This window comes from Macrosteles quadrilineatus, unplaced genomic scaffold (assembly GCF_028750875.1).
Source record: "Macrosteles quadrilineatus isolate MER2022 unplaced genomic scaffold, UCM_ALF_1.0 Scaffold_4__1_contigs__length_99947679, whole genome shotgun sequence".
NCBI classification, from domain to species: Eukaryota; Metazoa; Arthropoda; class Insecta; order Hemiptera; family Cicadellidae; genus Macrosteles; species Macrosteles quadrilineatus.
In genome coordinates, this window is record NW_026542597.1 from 23,880,241 (window position 1) to 23,893,630 (window position 13,390).

Sequence of the window (13,390 nt, forward strand, 5' to 3'; positions counted from 1 at the left end):
ATTGAATACAATATTTATATGGTGACACTATTTATTGTACATTTTTATAGCATAAATAAAGATAATTTTAATTATCTTCTCATCCCTATTCTACTGGTTTTTCAGTTACATTCTGTTTAAAAACTATTTTATTTGACTGAACATATAATTCTAAAACATGAAGAGCGTAAAATATAATTTTCGGTTAATTTTCTTACACCTGTGACCATCATGCCTAGATCAATATCATTATCGATCTAAAATTAATTTACGTAATTATAAAACAGCTGTAACTACACTTGGTGAACACTCCACTGCTTACCATGTTCCTAGCCAGAGCTATTTTATTAGTAAGTATAAATTATTTTGTTTAGAATTTTTTTACTAACTTTAAAGGAGTTGCGTTCACACAAAAATATGTACTGTATGTATAAGTAACACTAGCGTTTTTATTAAATTATATCTTTTTGATACATAAGATGGAGGATTAATGCAGAACATTGCGCTGCACGGGTCCTCTAGTATAATATTGTTAATCTGCAACACTGTAACTATAATAAAAAAATTGTTTATCTTTTAAATTTGGTTTAAAATTGTTTTGAAGTATTTAAACTTTTGTTTATTTTGGTTATTTTTGGTAAGTTTCTAACTGCAAAAGAGTTAAAGGTGTACAGCACAATTTTAAAATAAAATATTTCGCTATATATTTCTTGCGTTTAAAAAAGACTTTGGCTTTGTTTCCTTTGATACAATCCTTTAGATACTTTCTTTGGGTCTTCAGGAAAATGAAAGCAATATTGTTTGTCTTTAGGTTTTCATCTACAATGAAGCTGTTCGTCCAGGTACATAACATTTTACTTATTTATAGAAATAAATTCAATTTAGACATACCAAACTCAAAACATCTGTGCTAAACGATTACGATTTTTACTTTGATAAAAATGTGCAGTATTTGTGATTTATCAATAAGGAGTGTGTCTGGTTGAAACTACTGTACTACAGTACTACTGTAACTACTGTAATTTGATCCTTATTCATGAAATAATTTTCAAATTTTTTTCATAACATATATTGTATTTTTCTATTGGACGAATAGATAGGTTAAACTAATGTTAGTTTCAATAAAATAAATAATACATAGGTATACAATAAACTTATAACTGCTTTACAGCATTAAATTTCACACGAGTAAAACTAAAATTAAATAACGCTGTAGCAATAACCCAAACGCAGCAAAACCTGCATACTAAGCGAATTTCTATTTTCCTGATTGAATTTTCACAAAAACATTTCCTAAAACATGTGACATATTTTGTTTTTGCCTCTAGGAATACTGTAAAGAAAATTATATTGGACCCTGACTTGCGGCAATACTAAGCCAGATTATCTATGAGAAAAAATCACTAAAACCATATCTGAAAACCGTTCAATATTTAAATTAAGAAGTGTTATGAAAAAACATCAAGGGGAAAAATTCATCTAAGTCATATAAAACATTCCAAAGACTAAAATATTTCTTAGTTGGTTTTACATGATTTCCCCGATTCACTGTATTTAATATAATTTTATTCTATGGGATTAAAATTTACATTTTTACTGCCTAGTATTAACAGCTAGTAATTTATTTTTGTTTTGTTTTGTATTCTGTTATTTGAATTATGAATCTTTAGAAATGAGACAGAGCTATAAAGGATTTGAAGACCAGTAAAAAGACAAAATCCTTCCAAACACACACTCAGAACTATTTTAAAAGTTTACAGCAACCGCAAGAGTAATTTAATATGATAGAAAGGAGAAACATACATACATTGTGTTTTATATGAACTTATGTGCTGTATCAATGTATTTACATACATTGATACATTTTTTTGATAAATTTACATACATTTTTTTCTATTGCTGAAAAAAAATACATTTTTTATTAACGGTTTTCAATTTGTGCACTATTACATACCGCTGACGTTGAAAAAAATTTAAACTGAGAAGTACTAATGCAGTACACTCGTATTAATTAAAATCAAGACATTTCAAAAGTAAAGTAGCTGTAAAAAATCGTGTCTCTAAAATATTTATGTTGAGATGTTTGTTAATCTATTCCTCCAATGCAGTTGCAGCTTATGGTGAAGTAGATGTAACCAGGCACGGCAAGCTTGTGGACACATATGCTCCTCTCGAATCTGACTGTAAGTATGCATTCGTATTTGGTAGTTTTAAAACAGAAGTAGAAGAGCTGTTTTTCGAAATAGAGCGAATTTTCTAAATTTAGCAACAAAAATACGTCAAATACACTTGTAATAATATTTCTACTTTTATACTGTTTACTCACAAGATGGTAAGTGATGATCAATTTCGATTGGACACTCAAATCATCATCAGATCCAATAGGCGAATCTTGTGAGTAAACAGTGTAAGTGTAAATATATTATTACTAGTTTTATTTGACGTATTTGTTGTACTTTCATCCAATTGATTGTAATCCAGCTACTAGGAGGTCACGAATTGTGGATATCTATAGGCATGCACAGTGGTTGCCATACTACCTACTGTAGTGTGGATTAACGTCCGCACTAGTGTGAGTAATACGACTATCCGCAGTACTATCATGATAATTAGACCAATTCGTTAATTATAAAGCAAAATGTGGTTCGGATTCCACTTTCAACTTGTGTGAGGGTAGATGGTGGAGGCGCTTGGCATGTGAGAGGTACCGGGATCGTTACCCGGCACCTCCACAATTTGCCACGTTAGATTCGCGCGGGGGCGTAACCGGGATCGAGTTAAATAATAAAAATACTTTGGTGAGAGGTAATACAACTTTTAATCATTATTCAAATACCTATTGGCTTTGTTAACGAATTGAGTAACACAAACAATAGAAATACAAAGAGTAATAAAATGGGATATAAAATGGATAATAAAATGATTACAGGCTCCTTTCACATAAGTGAGCAAATTAAATTTATATATAAAGCTCTAATAATTATAATTCTTGCTGACACGTTCTAATACCAAAACGGGAATTTAATGGTAACTATTTTTATTCAAATAAATTATAAATGAAGATCAAAAAATGATTAGGATTAACATCAATCAATCACGAGTTTTGAGATACTTATTTTTGAACAAAACCGACAGTCTGACAGCCATATTATATTACAGTATAAACTATAGAAGTATATCAGTATAGAACTATCTTGTTAAATTTGGTAATGTAGCTATTAATCATTATCACACTCCATTTATGTACTTACACAAAAAATTGTGTAACACTGATAATCAGCCACTCTGTATGTATGTATACATTAATATATTTAATAAGTATTTAGTACGTGTGAATTCGAACCTCTGGTGTTTTCGGCCTCTGGGGCTGAAAACGGAAAAGTAATTTGGTCCCGGGTCTAGGTCTTACCTTACCATGAGACCAAAGGTAAAAGCGTATTCCCTATATGGGAAATTCGCTAAAACAGGATTGTTATGATTTTATCTGTTCAATGTTTTATGTAATATTTATTTTTTGCTCTATTTCAGTGAACAGTGCTATATTCTACGAGATGATTCAGGGGTCGCGGAGAAGTGAGTTTGATATGGTTTAATCTTGTTTTTAATTTCTAATAAACCTTTTGATCAATTTTTGCAGTATACATAAATGAAAGTGAATTTTTGTAATTTAGCCTAGGTAGATTGAAATTCACTATTTGATTTTACAGATTACATAGGAGAGTTTTTTGATAAGGGTGAATATATTGAAGATCAAATGTTTAGTTTGGCTTATATAGGAATTTTTAACTTTTAATAATTAGTCTACAAATAGTTTATAACTAATTACATAACATCATTAAATGGCTACTCCATCCCCATCAGTGTTCAAAGGAGGCCCGGGATTAGAAGAAATCGCTCCGATGTTCCGTTCCGATTTCAATTCCGCTGTCCCGTTTCCAGACAGACGACACAAGGCGTTATAGAGGTCCTCGGCTATATTCGTTATGGTTCGGAAGCGTTCGTGACGGCGCGGTGGTGGGAGATTATTCCTCCAGAGAAGGTCACGTCAAAAACCGTGGCATTCTGACTCCGTCCACCAGACACACCCCTCCTTTCCCTTACAACGGATCTCCGCCATCGGTCCTTGCTCCTCCCTGAACGAATATTGGAGCGCAGGCGTTACTCCGAAAGGCAGTGGTCAGAAAAGAATTCGTCGCCAAGGCACTGGTTCGAAACAATCTGCACGCTCAGGCACTGCTCCGAAAGCCAGTGGTCCAAAAGACAGTGCTTCGAAAATAATACAAAGATAAGGCACTGGTCCGACAGAATTAGCACGGTCAGGCACTGCTACGAAAGGCAGTGTACTCAGAAAGGCAGTAGTCTGAAAATAATTTTCGGAGCACTGCCTTTTGGAGCACTGCCTTTCGGAGCACTGCATGGATTTACGTTTTGGAGCAGTGCCTGGATGCACACATTTTTTCAGACCAGTGAAATGAAATGAAATGAAATGAAACCAGCCTTATTTTCATTAAAACAATGCATTACAAAAGAATAATATTTTTTGATAAATAACTCTTCAATATACAAATAAAATATCTACATACAACCTTGAATCACACTTATTCTAGCGTTTTTAATTTTGTTTTGTTTAACTGCACTATATCAGCATTAGCCCAAAGGACTGTCAGCTGGACTGGCAGCTTTCATGTTAATTATAATATTACAATAGTTATTTGTGTAACTAGTGGGTAAAGTGGCACTTTGCTGCACACGAGAGCAATGTTTACGCACGAGACGCAGGCGAGTGTGGAATGATGTCGAGTGCAGCAAAGGCCTTTTGCACTCGTGTTACACATTATATTTTTCCTACAGTCACTATAAAGCATATAAATAATTAATTAGTCTTTCAAACACTATACAACACGTTTTTAGGTTCGGCTGGCAACACAAATAGGTGCCCTAGAGAAAGTAGTACCCGGTCCGTATTACTCCGCTATTTTTCCTCGGCAAGAAATGTACTCCGCGTTTTGAGAATATAGTTCCATATGTTTTTATAATTTGAAGTGGTTTCTGCGCTAAAAAAAAATGCTTAAAAGGTATTTTCTTGTTTATTAAGATCGTGGGAATGTTTTAAAAATGTTTAAAAGAAAAGTCCAGAAAGTTCAGAAATACCGAAACTATAAACACGAAATGACTGGTTAATTCGTAGTTATAATAGTCAATCAGCTGCTCATAGTATTATTATCTTTAAGTGTTGCCAACCTATTTCCAAGCGTACACGGATTACGTGCATTATAGAACCACGTTCTTTTGTGTTGTTTCGTTGGGATCCTGATGTGCGGCAAAGTATAAACCGTACGACAAAGTATAAAACGTACGGCAAAGTATAATTATGCAGCAATTAGCAGCTTTCTGTACTATAAACAGTACAAGGAAGCCAACTTTGTCGGGTGACTGTAGGACAAATATTTTTATTTTCTCCTTGTTTTCCATATTTCCTGCACCACGTTAGGATGACAAACAATGTATTTTTGTGTTTTTTTTATGCAAAATTAAATTCTGACACAAGTTTATATCTATATTTCCATGCATTAACTAAATAATATCCTAGACTTCGCCAGTCCCTACCATTTAAATATGAGTGTAAATCTTCCCTAGTAAGTTCTTTTTTTATGAAGAAAACGTTTTCTTACACCTGCAAGGATTGGACACCTACAGATATAATGAAATACATCCTCGTTTTCCCTTAAATTACATAAACTGCACACGTAATTTTGGTCACCTATCCAAGGCTCGTAGTTTAGATAAATTACTCCAACTCGTGCTTTGTAAATACATTTTATCGCCCTTAGAGATAAATTAGCATTGATATAGGACGAGTTACCCAATTCCAAGAGAATTTCAAGATAAGACTCGAACTAAATAATTTAGATTACTATATAAAGTGTACAAATATACTGATTCTGCTCCTGTTTCTAAATATAGCGCATAATTAGGTGTATTATTAGGCAATTGAAAGATTTTCTTAATAAACATTCTCAAAACACCCTCAATTTTATCATTCTTTTGATATCCTCAAACCTGACAGCCATAACACAAAATTGATTTAACTACCGCATTAAAGCAACTAAACTTTCTTTCCAACGAAATTCTACTACTGACAAAGAATTTATACCAGATATTATTGATTGCTAATTTTGCACTTCTTGATTTTGTGCTCATCTGATGTTCCCACGTTAACTTGGAAGTTAACTCTACCCCTAAATATTTATAACTGTTCACTACTTTAATATCTCTTCTTTTAAACGACCATTTTTCGTTTTCCTTTAACTTACCTCCATTTCTAAAAACTATAATTGTTTACTTGTTTAGATTTAGTTGTAAGTTCCATGTATCACGATATTTTTCTAGATTATTGATCATAAAATGTAAACTTGTGCCAGTCGGTGCTAGCAGAACTACATCGTCTGCATACATTAAAATATTTACTTTCTTTCGCCCAAAAATACAGCCACCATTTATGCTACTAGACATATTATTTATAAATAAACAAAATAACAAAGGTGAACACACGAATCCTTGCCTCAGACCTACTTTAGTTTCAAAGGATTCTGTTACGTTTGCGTTGTACTACACACCTGATTCAGTACCGTCGTACAAAGCTCGCAGTGCTGTACGCATGCGCGTTGATAACCCAGAGCCGATAACTTATAGAATAGAGCGTTTCTGTCAACTGTATCAAACGCAGCGCTAAAATCTATAAAGAACTATACAATTTGTTACCTTTTGAAGCTAGTCGTAGTTTTATCATACTTGTAAGATTAAGCAAATTATCAATAGTGGATTAATCCTTACGGAAACCTGCTTGCAACTCAGTTAAAATTCCTTGACTATTCACCCATTCACATAATCTATTGTGTAATAAGCTTGTATATAATTTAGAAATACAATTGATGAAAGATAGGCCTCTATAGTTTTGAGTTGAATTCCGGTCAGCTTTCTTGTGCAATGGAAGAATAGATAGATTTTTTAAAACTTCCTGGTGTGACATCTGATTGAAATATCCTATTAAATATATCTAATATAGTATTTAGTAATGCATGTGGCACATTTAAAAACAACTCATATGGGATGCCATTATACCCTGGAGCCTTATTATTTTGCACTTTAGTCAAAATTATCTGCAAATCTTGTCGGGCAAAATCCCTATCCAATAATTCATTCATTATAAAAGGCTCAGCATAACTTATTGTTCCCGACATTATTGGAGGATTCAATAAAGTTTGGAAATGTTGTACCCACTGTTCAGGTTCAATCCTTGCAAGCGTATTTTTTCCGATACTCGAAATTTGCTAATGGCAGTCCACATTGTTTTCCCATCCTTAGCGTGATTAATACAATCTATAATATTATTTTGAAAAGCTATCTTTTTGTTTTTACACATTAAATTATACCTCCTGCTTGCCTCTAAATATGCCTGCTTGTTTATTAATGAATTAGTTGTTCTAAACAATCTCAGTAGACTAAAAACTCTATTTCTAAGCGAGAAACATTCCCTATCAAACCATGGTTGTTTTTTTATAAACACTGCACCTGTTTTACTTGTATTTTCAAAGGCCGACTCTTTAATACACCTCGTTAGCTTATCTATACTATACGCATTATCATTTGTAATATGAAGGTGTGCAACATTTTTATCTACATTCTGTTTGTAAATATTGTTATTTCGTTCACCCCATTTTAACCTTGGAAGTAAGTTAAGGTTGTTTGTTAACCTTTCCTCACGTTTTGCTTCCAGCAGATATTATAAAGATATTTTTACTGTGTTTATTTGTTAGTTTGTAATTTGATGTATTTAATTTTCAATCGTGACACTTTTCACTGTTAGGATAGTGAGAAACATTTACTATATCAACTATATTAACTAGAAAACCTTGTTTTGTGTATAAAATATAATGGAAAAGGCGAGAAGCCTGTACCATTTGACATATTTCACCAAATAAGACGACTGAATTGACGCAGTAGGTACTGTATTTCTTGACCAATCATTGTTAAGAAAATTCTTAAAAAAATCATTACTGCCGGTACATAGTTTTAGAGGATCGATGAACTCTAAATTCAAATATGCATAGACTTAGTGAAAGAGTAGACAAAAACCTTAGCATACGTTTTGATATGAGGAATCAAAACCAAGAATGTTGCGTGTAAAAATATAAATAAATATATAGACTTTTCTTTATATACGGCTTCTCGTATACATCTAGCTAGCAGTCATTTGGTACATCACAGATATGTAACCAACTCTTGAAACTAGTATTGTCGATTGAATAAGAAAATCACCATTATGTGATTTTTGGAAACTTTTAATTTTGAATTATATGATTTAGCATCATGAGTTTAAAGTAAACATAAGCGTGCCATATATCAAACACAGATGATGCTAACCTTATATATAGTACCTAAGGACTGAGCTTTGCTCGTGGAAAATCTTTACTCTGAAAAGTTTACTCTGAAAGCAGTCTTAGTATTGCAGATGCATTAATCCATTCCCGAATTCCACACTGCTAACCTTTACTACTTCCTTCAACACTCCCTACGTCGTGGACCTGTTTTACTCCCTTCCCACAGCATTTTAGGATTGCAGATATGTAATTGCCACATACAGTTCCCACACTCGGCACTGCTAGCTTACTTCATTCACCACTTCCAACGTCACGGGCCTGTTTCCCTTCCTTCCCATTGCATTTTAGGATTTTAGATACCTTAATCTAATGGTCATTAACAGTTCCCAAACTCCGGACAGCTCGCCTTTACTACTTCCTTCACCATTTCCTACGTCGTGGACCTGTTTCCCTCCCTTCCCATAGCATTTTAGGAGTGTAGTGTCACAAACGCTGAATGTTTACAGCTGTTACGTTAAGCAAATTAAATTATTCCAAAAGCCAGTCTAGAATGCTAGCGTCGGCTAGACTTTGTAAAAATTAAAACTTAATTTCTAGAAAACTGAAAGCCTTAACTAAATTATGGCTTCAACATTCCCTAGTTCTCAAAATTATCTTTCATTAAACACAAAAATCATGAAAATCCGTCATGTAGTTCAGAATCGTGAAATAAAAAAAAACTCTGTCACGTTTTAATATATGATGATGAAGAGGATGATGATGATGATGATGACAAATTAATTGGTTACTAGAAATAGTATCCCTTTTTAAAATTGTAACAAAAATCTTATAAGGTACCTAATATAATTTTAAATCAATTATCAAGGCTGAGATTTTCAGTACATTTGAATGGTGTTCAATTATTCTGCAAGATAGAATTCCATAAGACCAATAAATCGTTCGACAAGGGCAATATATAATTCATAAATTTCAGGCTAAAGAGCCAAAAAGATATAACAAAATTTAACTGCAATAGTATAATGTTTATTTTCTAGGGATCAAGCAGTATGAACCACTAGAGGAGGTCCCAACCAGAGAAACTTACGTATGTAACGCAGAGGTCTTTAGTAGTTCAACAGCTAAACTCCAAATAGTGAAAATAAAGAAAGCAGACAAAAGCTTTGTTCGCCTGCAAATCAAATTCAACGTAAGTTTGGTAGAGAAGTTGTTTTTTTTTTTTTTTTTGGAATAGATAGCTAGACATCTGATCTCATATTATTTCTGTCTTACCGATAAGTGCTAGGATATTATTTATTCGTTAACAGTGAAATTCCTTATAATAGCAGTGTCTGAGATTTTTTTTAAAGCATAATGCTTTTTATTTAATTGTCTATCCCAGAAATTATTAGATTACATCAGTGGCCATTGAATAATAATTAAAATATTGTATTATTTAAAATATTGTATTGTGTTATAATAAAATTAACAGTGTAAAACCCTATTATAATAGTTAATTATACTCTATGATATTAAGCAGGGGGTCTACATCCTGTTATTTTGGGGGGGGGTAAATTTTTAACACATTTTTAACTATACTAGATACCTGTTGCTCGAAATCGAGTAAAACTGCTGCTTGTAATAAAATAATGAAGAACAAAAATCATAAACAGCAAAACCTTAATCATAGAGTCACTCTAAAGTAATTTATATGACTGATTATAAAAATTTAAAAAATTGTATGTTGTAAAAAATTATAAAAGAATCTACGGTACAAAAGGTACAATATTGAAATATAGATCCGTTCTCATACTGCTTAGGTTCTCTGCCCGCCTACACTACGTAAGAGAGAACTTCTCTCTCTAAAGTGAGCTTTTTAGACCTAATGCAGCGAAGCTAAATCCCTCTCTTGCTTGACGCCAACCAGTACAACACGTACTGCTATAGCATTGTTAAATTATTTCTACGATATGTTCTGTTTAAGGCGTTTTTTAAATTAGGGGCCCCAACCAAAGTCTCCGGTTGAAAACATAAGAGCGGATTCATGTTTCAACACAATCGATATATACAATCAACCCAATACAATATAATACACAGTTATAATACAGGGTGTTTGGTACTCAGTGTGAAAAAAATTTTTTGGTGTAAGTACAAAGTAAATGCAGTATTATAATTCATATAAAATGTCTTAAGTCTAAAAATTAGCTTCCCAAAGAATTATTTTAGCCTACGTTTTTCAAAAATAAATATGTTTTTAAACTTAATACAGCTATTTCTCAATTACCTGTAAATGGATTTGAGTAGACAATGTCATTTTCGTGTTCTACATTAAATTTTGAATAAGAATAATACAAAATGATGGAGGATCAGTTGTAAAAACTCCATCGTAAATAGATTCAAAGATAAAAATTAAGATGTCTGATAAAAATGCAAAAAACATTGGTCAATTGCATTTGTTCACACCCTGTATACAGGAAAGTGTCGGAATATGTTAAAAACTGCGCCATTTTATAAGCTTTCCAACCAAATGCTACACTATTGAGGTTTAGATATTTTTTTGTTTATTTTAGTCGTTTGAATGGCAGAAAACAGGGAACTTTTTTACTGTTTTTACTGTTCAAGCTGAAACAAAAATACAACTTTTGCTTAATACATGCTGACTTTCTATGTTTTAAATGATAAAGACGCCATGCTTTGTAGTCTTCAAACCACAAAAGCGTACATAAGCAGACAGAAAGCTCAATGGTGTAGCATATGGTTGGAAAGCTTATAAAATGGCGCAGTTTTTAACATATTCCGACACTTTCCTGTATACAGGGTGTGAACAAATGCAATTGACCAATGTGTTTTTAATTTTTACCAAACATCTTAATTTTTATCTTTGAATCTATTTACGATGGAGTTTTTACAACTGATCCTCTGTCATTTTGTATTATTCTTATTCAAAATTTAATGTAGAACACGAAAATGACATTGTCTACTCAAATCCATTTACAGGTATTTGAGAAATAGCTGTATAAAGTTTAAAAACATAGTCATTTTTTAAAAACATAAAATAATTCTTTGGGAAGCTAATTTTTAGACTTGGGACATTTTATATGCATCATCATACTGCATTTACTTTGTACTTACACCAACAATTTTTTTTCACACTGAGTACCAAACACCCTGTATAATAATGTTTTTAATAACTTGATGAAATGAGGTTTTGTTGAAAGTAATACTTGTAAAATAACTTAAACATTCACTCACTTAATTTATGTTCTTTATTTTCATTGTAATTTTGTACATTTGTTTTGGTTTTTTTATAACATATGTTTATGTTTCTAGGTTTCTATTTCTTCTTTGTACAGTATATTATATAACTGTGTATTATATTGTATTGATTGTATATATCGATTGGACCCCTTAACACTATTAGTTTTTTTTTTTTTTTTTTTTTTTTTTTAACAAAGAAACAAAGATTTATTTGTGCCAGGTGGTACTCTGTTTTCAGCTTTAATATAGTCAATTCCTTTGTCTCTTACTATGAACAACCTAACTTGACTCCTCGGAGCTGTCGTCCCTAAAAATTTCTGCCACAGTTTTAAAAGATTGGGCAAATGGATTGACATTGTAACCCTATTTCCCGCATATTTTTCATTGCATTTTTTGTTTGAATTGTTTTACATGCGCTGTTGGGTTACAGTGCCAACCGCCGTACTTATAGATCTGTGCGTATTCAGGATCATGACATTCTTGAGGAATTAGATTATCTACTCGGTGGTAAAACGTGTCATGGATCTTGAAATTGTAGATCCCCTGTGTGGCCCTCTCAAAATGAGCTTCAGAGCTGTCCATGGCAAAGGCGGAATTAAATTGACGAATTTTATCCAGAGGATTTCGGGATCAAAGCCTCAAATTCCAGTTTTTTAGATTGGGAGTTTCCAATAAGTTCCCCAAAGTATGGTAGATTCCGCAAATGAGTTAAACGAGCCTTTCATTTATGGCAACAAAGAGAAAAAATTGAACTGTCTTGGCCAGTCTTTTCTTGCTTAAAATGTAAGCCGCGACAATGTAAAAATTCAACTTTTAATTGTCCGAGATTGGATGTATCACCACGGCGGTACTGACACACTGTATCCGTCAAATTGGGAGGTTGAAGCAAGCGGTCATGTTTGCGTCCCCTCCAGCCACTCACAGTTCTTCGTCTTATTGGTGGCATTTAATTTCAAATTTAGATCAAATACGAAAGTTAACCAATAAAAAAAACAATACAAAGGAGTTTTTATTCACATCGTAATTTATATCAAAACCACATGATAATTCAGTAAAATACGGTGTAAGGTAAATAAATTCAACTATTACAGACAATTTGTTGTCAGGTCTCGCTAGGAAACTCTTTTTTATAAACCATACATAACAGATGTTAATGTTAACAGATGTTTAAATAAAAAATGTAAAATTCCGGCTTTGCTCTGGAAGTAATAAGACCTACAGTCTGTGGTTAAACTTAAAAACTATTTCAAACTACGTCTATATGTTTAATTGTAACAAAGGGGAATTGAGTTTGATGATATAATCTAATGTCAACAGTTAGCGCCACCGTTCCCAAACTTTAGCCCTTAACGTTACTTAAGTGATGCCCTTTCTTAATATTCTGAGACGTATTTGCACATTTACGTGAAAATCCCTTTAATTTGACACCTCAAACGTTAAAATCCGTCAAGCCGTTATCGAGTTATGACTGTGAAAAGAAAACTGCTTGCGTATTAATATATAGATTTGGTATATGTTCCAAATATGTTTATTCTGGCAAAAAAGTGGCACTTGGCTTACTTTGGCATGCCTAAACTACTCATTTGCATGGCACTTAGACCATACTAAGCAGGTGGATAGCTCACTTTGGCATTACAAAATCTTTCTGTGTTTTTGCGAAATTCCCATAGTAGCTATTACCGTAGGTCTCATGGTAAGACTTTGACCCGGGACCGATTTACTTTTTCGTTTTGAGGTCCCTAGAGGCCAAAAACACCATCCGTTCAAATTCATATATATAAAAAATTATAATATTA

The 13,390-nt window shown here is 32.8% G+C and overlaps 1 protein-coding gene across 1 annotated transcript in view; it reads left to right on the plus strand.

Moving 5' to 3' along the window:
• Window positions 1-278: 278 nt before the first annotated feature.
• Window positions 279-13,390, plus strand: part of LOC128993256 (uncharacterized) — an 80,451-nt gene continuing 67,339 nt past the window's right edge. The window contains exons 1-5 of the mRNA XM_054417042.1: window positions 279-329; window positions 791-821; window positions 2,088-2,162; window positions 3,508-3,552; window positions 9,395-9,546. Coding sequence (XP_054273017.1) covers window positions 303-329; window positions 791-821; window positions 2,088-2,162; window positions 3,508-3,552; window positions 9,395-9,546 — 330 coding nt within the window. The 5' untranslated portion in view covers window positions 279-302. The remainder of the gene's footprint in view (window positions 330-790; window positions 822-2,087; window positions 2,163-3,507; window positions 3,553-9,394; window positions 9,547-13,390) is intronic.